We start from the raw sequence: 18,505 nt of genomic DNA, 5'->3' as shown, positions 1-18,505 counted from the left end.
TTTGTATCAGCTGTAATAAAGAATTGTTTTCTTTAAAGATTATAGGCGGTTGCTCATCTTTTAGAGCAGAGATGAAGTTCTGAGTTCAGGTCCGCTTTAATTGGCAGCCAATGAAAAGCATGACAGAGAGGAGCAGCGGAGCAGAGAGGAGGAGCGAGAAGAAAGATAAAGGAGATGAGCAGCCGAGTAGTGGAATAAAACCCTTTAGTTAGAGTTTCACTTTACACTTGTGACAGGTCTCCTTTGGTTGCTGTGGGACGGGGTGTTGCTCTGCAAAGTCTCACGCTGGCACAGAATGAGCCACTTCTAGGAATTTCTCGGCAGCTTTCACAGGTGCTGAAGTAGCAAAAACACATTCAGGTAATTGTGCAAAGCTGTGAACACTAAAGAATAAATCACCGGGCAGCATGGCTTAAAAGTACTGAGAATAAACAGAAGCAGCATTACTCCACACAGCACAAGCAGGAAACACACAGTACAGTGCCACAGAAGCAGCATTACTCCACACAGCACAAGCAGGAAACACAGTACAGTGCCACAGAAGCAGCATTACTCCACACAGCACAAGCAGGAAACACAGTACAGTGCCACAGAAGCAGCATTACTCCACACAGCACAAGCAGGAAACACAGCACAGTGCCAATACTGTCACCATATAGACCATTGTTCTCCCCAGAATTTTTTTCCAGCCGGGTGGCATGAAAAAGTAGCCGGGTGGGGCGAGATGAGAGAATGCAGGGCTGGTACTTCTCTGCTTACAACAGAGGAGGAGATGAGCAGATTACAGCCGGGTGCTCACTAAAACTAGCCGGGTGGAGCACCCGGCTAAAAGAACCTTGGGAGAACACTGTAGACCTCATTCCCACTGTAAGCATGGCTTTGTACAATACTGTAACAGTGGCGTAGTGGTCCGCTCTCTTGCCTTGTAGCGTTGGGTCCCTGTTTCATATCCCAGCCAGGGCACTATCTGCATGGAGTTTATATGTTCTCCCTGTGTTTGTGTGGGTTTCCTCTGGACACTCCAGTTCCCCCCTAAATTGGTCCTACTAGGCTATGATACAAACAGTACACTATATAGACATATGGATATGGTAGGGATTAGATTGTGAGCCCCTCTGAGGGACAGTTGAGGAATATGACAATATATGCTGTACACCTCTGTGGAAGATGTCAGTGCTATATGCTAAAATAATAATAATAAATGCTAAGGTACTGGAGTATAACCCTGTCGGACTGATCCACAGTGAAAATTGTTGCAAAATCACAGCGATTTTGCCCTGATTGCACTTGCGATTCCCATGTAAGTGAATGAGAATCGCTGCAGAAGCGATTTTGCCGTGATTGCGTATGCGGTTCCCATTCAATTCGATGAGAATCACTGCAGCATTGTTGCATGTATTGGTTTTAAAAAGGCAAAGGCAATCAGCCCCTAAGTGTCCACCATTGGCCAAGCATGCGCACAGTGACGGGCCGTGACTGGCGGTGGGAGCGTTCAACGCTGAGGCAGCAGGGAGGGCCTCCCAAGAGGCTGGAGGCTGTGCTTTTCGCGCCAGTTAATCTAACAGGCCTAAGGTCTAGTTTATTTACAGATTATTTAGTCAGTTTGCGTCCACTGTAAAATCTTTCCTCACCCCGATTTACATTCTGAACATTATCACTGGTGTTGACATCTTTAGTCCTATCCGGTGATCTCGGTGAAAACTTTGTTTCTGAGAATTGTGCATAGCTAAGCAGCCTAGGCTATGCATTGGGAGAGCAGCGCTACAGAATAATATGCTGCAATATATAGATATAGGAAGTGTTTCTGATGCTGAAGCCAGGATAATTAACGTAAAAGTGGGTACCCTGTTTCTCAGCTGTTCTATCCTCCATTTACTTTTCAGGAAACCGAGCTGAATTCGACAAGCTGTCGCCAAGCTCTTTTGTATAGATAACAACAGGAGGGGACTTCAGAGAATTCCCTACTATGGCAAGTATTATATGTACCTATGTTTATCTCATTATGTCATACGTCACTTTAGCTACACTTTAAGCTGCTACTGGGGACGCCTTTTCAGAAGTTCCACTATTCTCTATTCTGTCTCCAAGCTAGTGATGATCGTAATTTGCTAATTGCGATTACGTGAAATTTTGTGTCATTTTTCACAATTATGCGCATTCGTAATCACGATTTAGACATTCAATTGATTTTGTGCAATCCATTTGTAATTTCACATAATTACACAAAATTTTACATAATTTTGTGCCGACTTTACCATTTCAAAGCAAAGCCCCCTTATAAGCTAACGTCACGATATGTATGTTAAGGGCAATATACAATAATACAATACAATAACATTTCTATAGCGCTTTTCTCCCATAGGACTCAAAGCGCTTAGGCTCTCTGAGATTCAGTAATTAGTAGGATGAAGTATTCACACAACAAAAGTTATATTTCTGCAAATGCCAGACTGAACAGGTGGGTTTTTAGTCTGGATTTAAACACGTCCAGGGATGGGGCTGTCCTGATCTGTTGAGGTAAGGAGTTCCAAAATGTAGGGGCAGCATGACAGAAGGCTCTGGGACCAAAAGTTTCCAAGTGGACTCTGGGTATGACTAGATTATTAGAACCTGTGGATCTGAGAATGCGGGGATTGCTACGCAGCTGTAACATATCTTTCATGTATCCAGGGCCTAGATTATTCAGGGATTTAAATGTCAGTAGGCCGATCATGAATAGGACCCTCCATCCTATAGGTAGCCAGTGAAGGGAATGCAAGACTGGCGTTATGTGGCAGTGACGGGGTTGGTTGGTTAGCAGTCTGGCAGCAGTATTCTGTATCAGCTGTAGGCGGTACAAGGCCTTTTTTGGAAGGCCAGTGTAGAGAGCATTGCAGTAGTCCAGTCGGGATGTGATGAAGGCGTGGACTAAGGTTGGCAGATCTTCTGGGGGGATGAGGTGCTTGATTTTTGCAATGTTCTTCAGGTGTAAATAGGATGATTTCACCACCGCAGAGATTTGAGTTCTGAAGTTTAAATCCCAATCAATTAGAACTCCCAGGCTATGCACATGATCAGAGCTGCGTAGATCCGTGCCTCCTATTCCCAGTGGTGAAGACTGCAAGTTAAGTTGTTTTGTTATCATGCTCTGCCCTCCAATCAGAAGGACTTCAGTTTTGTCTGCATTTAGTTTCAGCCAGTTGTCATTCATCCATTGCAATAGTGGGAAGCATTAAAAATAATAATTTTTCAAAAAGAACTTGGAGGTTTTGAGAAAATCGATTTTACAAATGCAAAGGAAAAATGTTTTTTAAACAGAAAAATGTCAGTTTAAAAAACATTTTTCCTTTGCATTTTCAAAATTGATTACCTCAAAAACTACACGGTCTTTTTGAAAAAAATGTTTTTGACTTGTTCCCACTCTTCCCCTTCCCCTTAACATACGTAGCAATTGGTGACAAAAGCATGTATTAACTGCTAAAGTCAGCACGGAATTACGCAAAAATGTTGTCAAATTGCAAAATTACGGTTCTTGATTATGTTTACAATACGAACAGGGCCGGTTCTAGACTTTTTTTCTGCCCAAGGCAAACTTGTAAGCATCCATCCCCCCCCCACCCCTCCGATTTGGAATGATAGCACAGCACCCTACAATTTACTCTGCTGCATTTAATGTTCTCACATGATATGCTGCAGCGGCAGCTCGACACAACAGCTGGCTAGCTGAGAGCCTGTGACAAACAAACTGCTCACCCTCAGCCACTACATTACTTCTCAGTCAGGACAGCAGTGCCACCTCCTCCCTTCTGCTGTGCAAGTCAAATGAAACACTGCTGCTCTCCTGCTCCCCCCCCCCTCACTCGCTTGTCATACTCCTCACACAGAACTACAAGCTGCTTTTCCCCAATGATTGATGACCTATTCACCTCTATCGCTTCTCCTCCTACTCTGACTGCATGCTGTTAGTGTAAACACACAGTACAAACATGCTGCCCCTGTAATCTCTGTGCCTGATGCAAGTGTTTCACCCTGCTTCATGAGAGAACCGGCCCTGCATACGAAATTAATTATGATTTTTCCTGAAATTTCTCAATTTCTCAATTTCTTTTACGATTTTGCAAATTACTATGCAAAATTATGATCATGCAAAATGCGTGCTCATCACTACTCAAAGCTACAGAGCCAACTCTCAGATATTTACCTGCCACAGTCCATCCTCTTCAGAATACTAATGGCAACATTAAAGTGATAAGCCATACGGCATCGCACACTCACTTAAGGTGGCCACTAACGGTCCAATTTCTAGCGAAAAATCGTCAATTTTTTTCGATTGTGCCCATCAACTGAGATTATTTTCAACCAATCCGATCAGAATTTCTGATCGCTCAAATGATTTTTCGCTAGAAATTTGACCGTTAGTGGCCACCGTTACACTTATTCAGAGCTACAAAGTGTAACATCAAATAAACTAAGAGACAAATGTCCCTGCGAACACTGTCTCTGTATCGCTGGGTCTGTGCTTTTTGCTACTGCGCATGTGCGCAGCACGGACCCAGAAAGCCGTTGGGACTTGAGCACAGGGCCAGTGAGCCGGGCAGGCCGCGGGCAGACGGGTGCGCGCACGAGCAACGGGCACGCGCGCTGTCACAAAACAGACCTGAACCCCTTTTTTTAAATGGGCTTGGGTCTACTAGTATAATTTATTATCCTTGAAAGAAACTCTCAGGAAAGCATATTTTAGGCCAGAAACCACTAGCAGCGTATTCGATTTGAAAACTCTTGCTAATGCAATGCTATGGGTGTGATCCCACTTGAGCGATGTGGTTTTATAAAAATCCCCCATAGCATTGCATTAGCAAGAGTTTTTTTTAAAATCATTAGCGCTTAGAAATCGCTCCTAGTGGGTTTCTGGCCTAAGGATGGCAGAAAGGATTTTGGCTGGCAAGGAGGGCTCTTGGGAAATAGAGTATACTGTAGCAGCAGCAGCAGCACTGGGAGATCAGTGTTCATAGGAAACAGATGTTAAGATCTCAGGGTCACATGCAGGGACTGCTTTCCAGTAACGTGGAATAAATTAGCTTCCCGTTTCCAGTAAAATCTTATCTGTTGTCAGTGGTGACTGAGGAAGGCATCTGACGTGCTTGAATACAATTATGTTGTTATTATGTCTCGTGTGTCTTTGTAGAAAAACTGCCTCCATCCAAACAGACACAAAATAAGATCTATTAGGCAGCAGGTTCACGTTTAATACAGGTTTTTATTAAATTCCCCCTGCAAAATTTGCTTCAGATGAAGCTGTTGTTTGTAAACCGGGAAAGGCACGTCAGGCTTATGTATGCATTATAATAATTCCTGTATCTGTATAGCGCTTTTCTCCTGTCGGACTCAAAGCGATTGGGAGGCAGCCACTAGAGCGCACTCAGTAAGCAGTAGTAGTGTCAGGGCCCGTTCAGATCAGAAATGCGGATGGCCATGCGTGCGGAACGCGTGCGGACCGCAACGCGTACGAACGCATGGCCATCCGCGTTTGTGTGCGTTGCGTGGCTGATCCCATCACTGAAAAGTGAATGGGACAGCCACGCGTTTTTGCAAAATCTGCGTGCAGCATGCGTTCCCGGACCGCACAGGTCCGGAACGCATGCAGTGTGAACATCAGACATTGCACTCTATGCAATGTCTGATGTCGTGCGTTTTGGCCACCTGCACGCGTTTTCAAAATGCGGCTGGAAACGCGTGCAGTGTGAACGGGCCCTTAGAGAGTGTTGCCCAAGAACTCCTTACTGTATAGGTGCTGGATTACTGAATAGGAAGAGACAACATTTGAACCGATGTCTCCGATGTCAGCAGAGCCCTTAGTCCTTACACTACCCAGCCACTTGTTCAACATACAGTACAAATCCATTTAAATATTACAGCAGCATTCTATGCTGTTGTAATAGTGGGCCCCTCTGATCCAAGGTCCTGGGTGCGGTTGCATACATTGCACCCCCTATTGTGACAACGGCAGCAATCTTATTTCGCTTTGAATTTGGGAAAGCTGACACATGTACCCTGCATGGCACATGTGCTGAATCTAGTCATTCAAAGATTTGTGTCAAAGTACCCAGTAGAGATGGCCCAAACGGTTCCAGGCGAACTTCCGGTGGTTTGCGTTCGCCAGCGAAGGCGAACTTTTGCGGAAGTTCAATTCGCCCCCATAGTGCGCCATTAGGGTCAGCTTTGACCCTCTACATCACAGTCAGCAGGCACATTGTAACCAATTAGGCTACACTCTCTCCTGGAGCCACTCCCCCCTTATAAAAGACAGGCACCGCCGCCCATTACACTCACTCATGTACCGGCAGTATTAGTGAAGGGACAGCTGCTGGCAGACTCTCATAGGGAAAGATTAGTTAGGCTCTTGTAGGCTTGTTAGCTTGCTCCTGGCTGATTGTTATTGCTAAAACCAATAACCAATAAACCACAACAGCTCTTTTGAGAGCTAATGTTCTCCTGAGGTGTTTTTTTTGTGTTGCCCACTGACACTGACATTATACAGCCCTATCTGTTGGAGCTGGACCTTGGTAATTGTTATTACTGTGCCAGCCTGGCCCTGCCTAACTATCTATACTGAGACACCTACCTAACTACTGGGGCACCTACTTACCTATACGGGGACACCGACCTATGCCTACCTACCTACCTATACTAGGGCACCTACCTATGCCTACCTACCTATACTGGGACTTCTACCTATGCCTAGCTAACTACTGGGGCACCTACCTATTCCTACCTACCTATACTGGGACTCCTACCTATGCCTACCTACCTACACTGGGACTCCTACCTATGCCTACCTACCTATACTGGGACTCCTAGCTAACTACTGGGGCACCTACCTATGCCTACCTAAATATACTAGGGCACCTACCTATGCCTAGCAAACTACCGGGGCACCTACCTATGCCTACCTACCTATCCTGGGATTCCTACCTATGCCTACCTATCTATATTGGGACTCCTACCTACACTGGGACTCCTACCTATGCCTACCTACCTATACTAGGACTCCTAGCTAACTACTGGGGCACCTACCTATGACTACCTACCTATACTAGGGCACCTACCTATGCCTAGCGAACTACCGGGGCACCTACCTATGCCTACCTACCTATACTGGGATTCCTATCTATGCCTACCTACCTACACTGGGACTCCTACCTATGCCTACCTACCTATACTGGGACTCCTAGCTAACTACTGGGGCACCTACCTTTGCCTACCTACCTATACTAGGGCACCTACCTATGCCTAGCGAACTACTGGGGCACCTACCTATGCCTACCTACCTATTCTGGGACTCCTACCTATGCCTACCTACCTATACTGGGACTCCTACCTATGCCTACCTACCTATACTGGGACTTCTACCTCTGCCTACCTACCTATATTGGGACTCCTACCTATGCCTAGCTAACTACTGGGGCACCTACCTATGTCTTCCTACCTATACTGGGACTTCTACCTATGCCTAGCTAACTACTGGGGCTCCTACCTATGCCTACCTACCTATACTGGGACTTCTACCTATGCCTAGCTAACTACTGGGGCATCTACCCATGCCTACCTACCTATACAGGGGCACCTACCTATGTCTACCTACATACAAGAAGATAATAAGGTCGTTGCTTCATTGTGGACAGACCAAATTTGATCAGCTGGACAGTCACTGTTGTTCTATCATTGAGCTACCACAGCCCGGCGACCATATGGGCTTGAAAACCGCTATCGCCACTGTGCGCACCAGTCCAGCACGGCTGTCACTACGCAAACAGCTGTTTGCGGTGCGTTACACAGTGAGTTTGGTGTGTCAGTGTGAAGCAGAACTCTAACTACACTCCCTTATTGATGTATACACATGCAAGATGTTTGAAAGCACTTTAGGAAAATCGGAAGTTCGGGCCATCTGTTTGCTGCCACTTAAGCTCATATACTGTCCTAGACTTACCCCAACTTACAAACGCCTCACTTATGAGCGACCCGCCAAAAGCAAACCTATGATCCAGTGTTGGAGGAAGGGGCACAAGGTGGCAGAGGGGGGCACAGAGGAACACAGGACAGGGGAGGCAGAGGGGGCACAGAGAGGGACATTGAGGGAACAGGAGGACACAGGTGACACAGTGGGGGCAGAGGTGACACAGAGGGAGGCACAGAGGGACACAGCGGAGGCAGAAGTGACACAGAGAGGGACATTGAGGGAACAGGAGGACACAGGAGACACAGTGGGGACAGGGGCAGAGGGGGACACTGGAGGCACAGCAGGCAGAGAGGAGGTACAGGGGACAGAGATGGCACGGTGTTCCAATTTAAGAACGGATTCATGTTATGAATAACCCTACAGTCCCTATCTTGTTCATTAACCGGAGACTTCCTGTATAAAGATTAATCAGGTCACTCCTTAGCCGCCTTTAAAGGGACACTTAAGCCAGGAAAAAAAAATGAGTTTTACTCACCTGGGGCTTCTACCAGCCCTCTGCAGCAGTCCTGTGCCCTCGCAGCCACTCACTCATCCTCTGGTCTCCTGCTGCCAGCTAGTTTCGTTTTTGCAGACAGGCAGGCCCGTCAGGACTGGCCATGCGTAGCTTTTTCCGCATTCCCGACTGTAATTAGCGCTATTGCTATTTACAAAAATACGCGTTGCCGCATTACACACGCACGCGGAAAAAGCTACGCATGGCCAGTCCTGACGGGCCTGTCGGCAAAAACGAAACTAGCTGGTAGCGGGGGACCAGAAGATTAGTGAGTGGCTGCGAGGGCACAGGACTGCTGCAGGGGGCTGGTAGAAGCCCCAGGTGAGTAAAACTCATTTTTTTTTCTGGCTTAAGGTTCACTTTAATCCAGGATAAATAAACCCAGCTGGCCTGTCCTTTCTCAGTAAGTGACACCTTCCACCTCTCAGGTTAATTTAGTTGCCCGTCTTTGTACCTTTTCTAGTATATCAATGTCCTTCCTATAGTGTGGTGGCCAAAACCAGCTTTACACAAAATTACTGTGCTGCTTATTGTCATTGTAATTTGTCTTTTTGGGATCCATTTTGAGTGAGTATCACCCACGTAAGCAGCCATGGCATTATATAAATTTGGCTTTGCTTATAAACTATTCACAACCTGCATAGCACGAGGTATGATGGGGCGAGTCTACTGCCTAATTTTTTTTTCATAATGCATAGTTTTGCACAAGGCTGGATTTAGACTTTTTCTGCCCCTAGGCCTCTTCTGCCCCTTTTCCCTCCCATGTATAGCACCCCCCTCCTATTCCTTGTACAGCCCCCTCTTCCATATCTAACACTCATGTACAGCCCCCTCTTCCATGTCTAACACTCATGTACAGCCCCCTCTTCCATATCTAACACTCATGTACAGCCCCCTCTTCCATGTCTAACACTCATGTACAGCCCCCTCTTCCATGTCTAACACTCATGTACAGCCCCCTCTTCCATATCTAACACTCATGTACAGCCCCCTCTTCCATATCTAACACTCATGTACAGCCCCCTCTTCCATGTCTAACACTCATGTACAGCCCCCTCTTCCATGTCTAACACTCATGTACAGCCCCCTCTTCCATGTCTAACACTCATGTACAGCCCCCTCTTCCATGTCTAACACTCATGTACAGCCCCCTCTTCCATATCTAACACTCATGTACAGCCCCCTCTTCCATGTCTAACACTCATGTACAGCCCCCTCTTCCATGTCTAACACTCATGTACAGCCCCCTCTTCCATATCTAACACTCATGTACAGCCCCCTCTTCCATATCTAACACTCATGTACAGCCCCCTCTTCCATGTCTAACACTCATGTACAGCCCCCTCTTCCATGTCTAACACTCATGTACAGCCCCCTCTTCCATATCTAACACTCATGTACAGCCCCCTCTTCCATATCTAACACTCATGTACAGCCCCCTCTTCCATATCTAACACTCATGTACAGCAGCCTCTTTCATGTCTAACACTCATGTACAGCTTCCTCTTTCATGTCTAACACTCATGTACAGCCCCCTCTTCCATATCTAACACTCATGTACAGCCCCCTCTTCCATATCTAACACTCATGTACAGCCCCTCTTCCATGTCTAACACTCATGTACAGCCCCCTCTTCCATGTCTAACACTCATGTAAAGCCCCCTCTTCCATGTCTAACACTCATGTACAGCCCCCTCTTCCATATCTAACACTCATGTACAGCCCCCTCTTTTATGTCTAACACTCATGTACAGCCCCCTCTTCCATGTCTAACACTCATGTACAGCCCCCTCTTCCATGTCTAACACTCATGTACAGCCCCCTCTTCCATGTCTAACACTCATGTACAGCCCCCTCTTCCATGTCTAACACTCATGTACAGCCCCCTCTTCCATATCTAACACTCATGTACAGCAGCCTCTTTCATGTCTAACACTCATGTACAGCCCCTCTTCCATATCTAACACTCATGTACAGCCCCCTCTTCCATGTCTAACACTCATGTACAGCAGCCTCTTCCATGTCTAACACTCATGTACAGCCCCCTCTTCCATATCTAACACTCATGTACAGCCCCCTCTTTCACGTCTAACACTCATGTACAGCCCCCTCTTTCATGTCTAACACTCATGTACAGCCCCTCTTCCATGTCTAACACTCATGTACAGCCCCCTCTTCCATGTCTAACACTCATGTACAGCCCCCTCTTCCATGTCTAACACTCATGTACAGCCCCCTCTTCCATGTCTAACACTCATGTACAGCCCCCTCTTCCATGTTTAACACTCATGTACAGCCCCCTCTTCCATATCTAACACTCTTGTACAGCCCCCTCTTCCATGTCTAACACTCATGTACAGCCCCCTCTTCCATGTCTAACACTCATGTACAGCCCCCTCCTCCATGTCTAACATTCATGTACAGCAGCCTCTTTCAGCTCTCTGCAGGTCCCTTGGGCAGAGCTCTCTATTTCCATGTGTTGCGTGTTGCTCCTTATTTGCAACCTTTATATTCCATTTGCAGCCTCTTTTTCCATATGCAGCAATCCTCCTTCTGTGTCCAGCCGCCCCTTGGCCAACTGCCGCCCAAGGCCTGACCTTGGTGGCCTTTCCTGAAATCCGTCCCTGGTTTTGCAAATAGTACCAGGATCCTACCCATGGTCTCAACTAATCTGTTTACAATGAGAGTTGTTCTCCACTGTGAATTGCAATTGCATTTTGATGCAATTTCATGTATACTCAGCACATGCGTGGCCGACGCGATACTTGCACGATTTTATGGCCTTATGCTGGGCATACACGATTAGTTTTTGCGGCCGGCGCGTCACCGCTAGTGCGCGCTGATCGATTTCCGCTCGGCCCCGCAGGCGCTGCTAATCAGCTGCTCGTTTCTTCCCATTGTTCTCCCCGCTGGTATCGAGCGCAGTATCGATCCGGCGGGGTATCGGACAGGTTGGATCTTATCAATCGAGCCATCAGCAGCTCGATTGATAAGAATTATCTGACCGTGTATGCCCAGCGTTAGAGCGCAAATGCAATTTGCGAGGGAAAAGTGAGAAAACCATGAAGCAATTTTAGCTGAATTGCAGAAAAAAAAAAATCACATAGTGCCAAGATTGCTATGCGAATATTCTGTAACCACATACTTTCTACGTGAGCACAAACGCACAGACAATGCAGCAGGACCCACATTTGCGACCTGGCAAAATCGCTACGCATCTTACTAATGGAAAAGGTCCGGTGTGATTTCCCAGCCTTTAGCGATTCAGAAGTGATCGGAATCAGATCGCAAGACAGCATGGTGTCGTAGTGGTTAGCACCCTTGCCTAGATCTGGGTCCCTGGTTTGAAACACAGCCAGGGCGCTATCTGTACAGAGTTTGTATGTTCTCCCAGTGTCTGCCTGGGTTTCCTCCAGGCACACCGGCTTCCTTCCACATCCCTGCAGAAGATGTCAGCGCTATATAAATATTTGTACATGGCAAGGAAAAGAACAGCGCTACTTAAAAACAGATTGCATCCTTATGACTACCTGCTTGAGAGTGCAAGCCCCACTAGTGGGATAAAATCCACACCCAGCATTCAAATAAAATGCACCTGTCTACCATTGGAGGATGTTGGTTTTCGCAATAGCTTGCATGCAACTTATTAAGTACTCGACCCTCCCACTGCGAAGAAGTCATCCCCCATGGGATGGGCCCTAACACTAACTAAGTCTAAATTATGCATATGCATAGCCTGGGTGCTCTACCAAGTAAAAATTCAAAATTGCGCAAAGGTGAATCAGCGCATCACTAGGCCGCCTCCGAATGGCCAACAATCAGAGGTGCGCTGAGCCCCCCCTAGAACTACAAATGCACCTTGAAACCAAACAGAAGCTCTGCAGAAACATCAATAAGCAATGCTATTAAATGGGAGCGGTTGACCAAAGTTACTTACATTTGTACATGGTGAGGAAAGGAACAGCGCTACTTAAAAACAGATTGCGTCCTTATTACTACCTAAGGATGCTATATATACTGACTATATAAATATTTGATAATAATCTTACGATGTTGGTGGTAGAAAACAGACCTGTTGTTTTATTTGCTGTGACGTTGGTGTGAAATTGTTTATTTGGGTTATCTGAGGTCACATGGCGACTGGAGCACGATCACCTTAGTTACCAGGCCTATCACATCCTGTGTCTCCACGCTGCTGCTGCACCCTTTGCTGCCGAGCTGCCTCCCAAGATATAAGAAGACAAGATAATCTCTCTGGGCAGTCACAATGTATATGGCAGGATAATCCATTTTAATGCAGTTGCTGTCATCTTATATCATGCATAGGATTTATCCACAGCAAGTCTTTACACAGTATGTCTTGTGCCTAGCAGGGGGTGAACTGCAGGCAATGATAGCGGGGCTGTCAGAGGGGCGCACAATTTATGAAGGACCTGTAAAAAGGCAGACAATACAAGACGGTTTGTAGAGTCCATGAAAATAGAATAAATGCCAGTCCAAAAACATTTTTTTCCTTCGCATGTCAGTATAAAGGTGTCCCATTAGCGGTACAACTTTATCTTCAGATTCCATCTTTTGACACAATTTAAACAATCAAAACGAATCGGGTGGCAATTATCGATTTTTCACATTATTGGAACGATTTATGAAGGTTTTAAATTCCAGTTCAATCATAAAATCCAACTTTCGGATCAATATTTTCCCTTGCCAGGCGACCAAAGAATAATTTCACATCGATTTGCGACACACAAATGTGCCTAGATTTCTATATAATTTGATCATGAAAATCGCATCGGAAGATCGAAAGAGACGGAAAAATTGTACCGTTAATGAGCACCTCTAGGGCTTGATTCACAAAAAGGTGCTAACTTAGCACGCCTAAAATACCCTTAGCACGCCTAAAGGCCTTTAGGACAGGCAAAGTGTTGCGCGCTAAGTTAGCACACGCAAAGTTTAGCGATGTGCATTGTGCGCGAAATGTTGCACTGGGTGCGACAAAAATGTTGCACTGGGTGCCCCGAAAAGTCGCACAGTGTGCCGTTTCGGGCACACCCTGTGCAACGTTTTAGAGGCACCCAGTGCGACGTTTTAGTAGCACTAAACTTTGCACGCGATCAGTAAAAGCTTTGGGCGTGCTAACTGCTTCGCACCCTAGTTAGCACACCCAAAGCTTTTAGGCGTGGTAACTGAGGTAGCACCCTTTTGTGGATCGAGCCTCTAGTCATTTACTGTTTGTGTTACTTGATGCACAACTGAAAATGCCCATCTAAGGTCTTGGGTACACACAGAGCTCCCAACTGTCCCTCTTTCAGAGGGACACTCCCTCTTTTGGAAGCTAGTCCCTCTGACCCTCTTTCATGACTAATGTACTGATCTGTGTAAATATAGTTATTTGATCTATTTGTCTACTGAAAAAGGTATTTAATTGACTCTAAAATGCATTCACACCTTTTAAATTGATATACCGGCATGGGCGTCTGCATAACATTTTCGGGGGGGGGGGGGGGGGGGGGTCAAAAGGGGAGGGGGCAGTCATGCGGTGCGAGTAGCTGAAAAATGAAAATGGGTGTGGCCATGGACCAGGATGTGGGTATGGTCAAAGGTGGAGCTAAATTTACACTTATCTTAGCAATGGTGGGACATTAGACTAGGACTATGGGGTCGCTACATGATTTAAAAAAAAAACAAAAAACTGCTGCGCTCCCTCCTGGCGAAGTTAATAAGACCGCCAGGAGGGTTAAAGCAAAATCATATGATTGCATGCAACCTGCAATATTCATAAATGTGTATACAACTTGCATTATTCATACATTGCAAATATAAACTTAATAATGAAAGGTCCTCATTGTTAGTGTTCAATTGGTCATATCATCTGATACGTGTAACTAACAATTTCATTACTCACATATATTCACATGTGGGCTTAGTTGTGGGCATGTCGTGGCCAATTTGCTAGTTTGGTTTTTATTATGGGGGATGGTGATTTTGGCTTTTCATGTAAACCACAGAAACGTTACAACAGAAAATAAATGAAAAATAATATTAGCTGATATTTTACTTTCCCAGAGAATTGCTCTCTGTCTATTGTCTGCCTTTTAAAGGAGGAGTAAGATATGTTGTCTGCATTGCAGTATACGGTGCTGCAGTGCAGATATTCCAATAATAGATAGGAGCGGGATTATTTTTCTTATAGCTGGGTTCACACTAACAAAAAAAAGTTCCACAAAGCAGAACGGATCGACAGGCATGCAAATGGATCCTATGCTAGCCAATAGGACTCAGGGGCGGATCTTGTATGAAGCAGCGTGGATCACATGATTCAGGCGACTTCTTCCTAGCGGCGGCACCAGGCGAAAAACCGGAAGTGCTGTAAGAGAGGAAAAGCGCGGTCGCCTCTCCTATCGCGTGCCCGCCATTCACAGAGGGAAAGAAGGACTGTGTCTGTCTGTGATACCCAGGCAGTCAGTACAGCAGCTGGCCCGGGAGCAATGAGGAGGAACCGTGGAGGGGGGAGACCTGCGGCCACCGGCATCCTGCCTAAACAAGATTTAGTGCCATTTTTAAAAAGACTTTTTAAGTGAATGGGAATCGATATAAAAAAACAAAAACAAAACAAAACAAAAAAACAGCCAGATACATACCTAAGGCGCGCAGAGGCATATCTAGAGGGGTACAGGCATGGCTCATGCCATGCGCGCCACAGCACCAAGGGCGCCATGCTTGTCCCTGTGCTACACCGCCATGCCTGCCCCCAGGGGCGCCTCTAGCCTTCTTGTCACTCCAGGCAAGAAATCCTGTGGCGCCCCCCCCCCATAAAAAATAAAACAAAAATCATATACATTATAGAACACTTCACACATGATATAAGCCATCAGAGACGGATAACTATGAAATGGGGCCCTAGGCAAGATAACACTTTGCCCTCCACTGATGGTCACCTGGCTCATTTAGTTAGATTTGGTGGGGGCTAGCAACCACCAGGCCCCTAAACTCTCTCTAGACCCTAGGCAGCTGCCTAAGTTTGCCTTGTGGATGATCAGCATTGTATGCCATACAGCACATGCTGCCAGTATGCACCTCAAATAAATACAGCATCCACACTACAAGTTCCAATGGCAGTCACATTGCAAGATTGGATTATCAAGCAGGACACTCTTACTTTCAAAATAATTTTTCACAAACATTATGAGATATGCAAATATGTTACCACCTGTTAGGGTAGGACTAGAGTGGGTATATCATGACATTGAAGGGCTGATATGGTAAGGTGGTTTAAGGCCCAGTGCACACCGAGCGGTTTTAGCAGCGATCCGCCAACCACATCTGTCTGTGAAAACGCTTGGCTAATGTATTTCCATGGGATGGTGCACACCAGCGGTTTGAGGTTTTTAGCAAACCGCAAACGTGCCTCCTGCTGTACATTTGCGGTTTGCAGAAGCGATTCTGCCTCAATGTAAAGTATAGGAAAAATGCAAACCGCTCTGAAAAACGCTAGATCAGAGCAGTTTTCCAGGCGTTTTTGCTACAGAAGCTGTTCAGTAACAGCTTTTACTGTAACAATATTTGTAATCTGCTTCACAAAAACGCTCGGCATGTTTAGAAAATGTCTCTAAACATGCCTAGAATCGCTCTGAAATCTGCTCCAAAACCGCTAGCGTTTTGAGGATCTGCTAGCGGTTTTGGTGTGCACTGGGCCTAATAGTTTGATTCATAATCCATTCTGGAGATAAGCACAGTGTGTTTGTAGTGTAAGTGATACAAGAGAAGAGAAGTAGAATGGAGGGAGGAAGGGTAGTAGAGGGTCAGAATTGATGACATGGATGAGCAGATATCTATGAGTAGAATAGAGGCTCAGTGGGTAGCACTACTGCATTTTAGTGCTGAGTCCTAGGCTTGAACATTGGCCAGGGCAAAATCTGCATGGAGTTTCTGGCTTCAGACACTTCAGACATTTCCTGCATCCTAAAAAACATACTAATAAGTCAACTGGTTTACCCCAAAACAATCCTATATTGAAAATATTAGACTATAACTGTGGTAGGGATTAGACTGTGAGCTCCTCTGAGGACAGTCAGTGACATGACTATGTACTCTGTAAAGTGCCTCAGGAGATGTCAGTGCTATATAAATAAACAATAATAATATGGTAGGACATTATACTATGACTATGGTAGGGTTAGATTGTGAGCTCCTCTGAGGACAGTCAGTGACATGACTATGTACTCTGTAAAGTGCTTCAGGAGATGTCAGTGCTATATAAATAAATAATAATAATATGGTAGGACATTAGACTATGACTATGGTAGGGTTAGATTGTGAGCTCCTCTGAGGACAGTCAGTGACATCACTATGTACTCTCTACAGTGCTGCAGAAGATGTCAGTGCTATATAAATACATAATAATAATATGGTAGGACATTAGACTATGACTATGGTAGGATTAGATTGTGAGCTCCTCTGGGGACAGTCAGTGACATGACTATGTACTCTGTAAAGTACTGCAGAAGATGTCAGTGCTATATAAAGTACTGCAGAAGATGTCAGTGCTATATAAATACATGATAATAATATGGTCGGACATTACAGTTTGACTATGGTAGGGATGAAATTGTAAGCTCCAGTGAGCAGTCAGTGACATGACTATGTACTCTGTAAAGTGCTGAAGATGTCAGTGCTACATAAATACACAATAATAGTTCCAAATGCTACTGGCTCCCCTGAAGAGTGCTCAGACTAGTGTACATAGTTGTGCACATTGTTCCCCAAGTAGCAGTTGTTTGGTCAGAGAGACAGTGGGAGAGGGAGCATGAGCAGAGGGTGAGGGCAAGCAAAGTTAAGCTCCACACTCACCACAGTGACTGCAACAACACAGGAAGATGGATCCAGCGAGGTGTCCCTCATGACAAGCGTCCAGCGATTCATCTTCCTGCCAGCGGGTATGTGAGATGTCCCGTGACATTACAGGACGGGCGCGAACGAGAAGTCAAGCGACCTCAGTACTTTACTTGATTCTCAGTGACGGTCACTTTTCACCACACAACGCTAAGCGATGTCACGACATCGTGTAAATGACTACTTGTCGCTCAAAAAAAAAAATTGATGAACATCGGGAAAATCGTTGGAAAAATCGTGAGGTGGTACATAGCATTAGAGAGAGGGCAAACAGACAGCATTAATGGAAATACATTATTATACCATCTTCAATTATAAGTAGTGATGGATGTAATTACACACATTGCTTACATGTCCATTATCATTGTTTGAGCTTTAGATGCTGCCCTCCTATTCACTCACACACAATGAAAGACAAAACCTGCAACCCCCACTGTGTCCATTACACACTTCAAACACTGTCCTGTTGAATTCAGGGAGAAGTGCAGGCTGTGTAGGGGAGAGGATCAGATGATCCTACCGCTCCATAGCTAGTCATGGCGATCCTCCTGACATCTAGACATGCAGACATTCTAGCAGAGCACACAGCTGTCTGCAGAGTTTACTGTTTGTTTGTTTGTCTCACTCCCTCTGCAGACTCAGTAACATTTGGGGGTAGGGCGCTGTCGCTGTCTCCTCTGTGGAGGGGCAGAGAACAGCTATAAGCCAGACACCTTCTTCTTAGGGAGTATCTATAATTCTGAACTCTGAATGATTCTTTAGTGACTTAGCAGAAGTCTATTTGTGAAAAGAGCAGAGTAACCCAGCAGCTCAGGGTGACCCAAGCTACTAGGAATGTATAGGGGGATAAAAGGAACCAAATGCCCTCCTACTAAAAAAGCAAAGCTTGGTGTAATTTGCCTTCTTAAAACAGAAGGAAATCTTTTTCTCTCCAGTCCCTTACAACGGTCTTTCAGGACAGGAATTTTTATTTCCCCTTGGACTGACAGTAATTTATTGCGCCTTCCCCATCAAAGCCGCTCCAAGCCGCTGCCTGGGTGGTCAGTAGGTAAAGGCGCCCCTGCGGCTGCCCCCATGCCTCCCCATCACTCAGGCCTCATACCAGATTAATTCTGTTATCTGGG

General features: G+C 45.7%; 1 protein-coding gene across 4 annotated transcripts in view; it reads right to left on the bottom strand.

Annotated features, from left to right (window-relative positions):
• Window positions 1–18,505, bottom strand: part of ANKRD55 (ankyrin repeat domain 55) — a 186,319-nt gene that overhangs the window by 61,905 nt on the left and 105,909 nt on the right. The window contains exon 1 of one of the 4 annotated variants that reach the window (XM_068271837.1): window positions 12,427–12,451. The exons of the other annotated variants lie outside the window; for them this stretch is intronic. Coding sequence (XP_068127938.1) covers window positions 12,427–12,436 — 10 coding nt within the window. The 5' untranslated portion in view covers window positions 12,437–12,451. Of the gene's footprint in view, window positions 1–12,426; window positions 12,452–18,505 lie in introns of those variants that run through there. 4 annotated transcript variants of the gene reach the window in all.

Source organism: Hyperolius riggenbachi, chromosome 1 (assembly GCF_040937935.1).
Source record: "Hyperolius riggenbachi isolate aHypRig1 chromosome 1, aHypRig1.pri, whole genome shotgun sequence".
Classification (NCBI taxonomy): domain Eukaryota; kingdom Metazoa; phylum Chordata; class Amphibia; order Anura; family Hyperoliidae; genus Hyperolius; species Hyperolius riggenbachi.
This window is presented reverse-complemented; position numbering and strand designations above follow the sequence as displayed.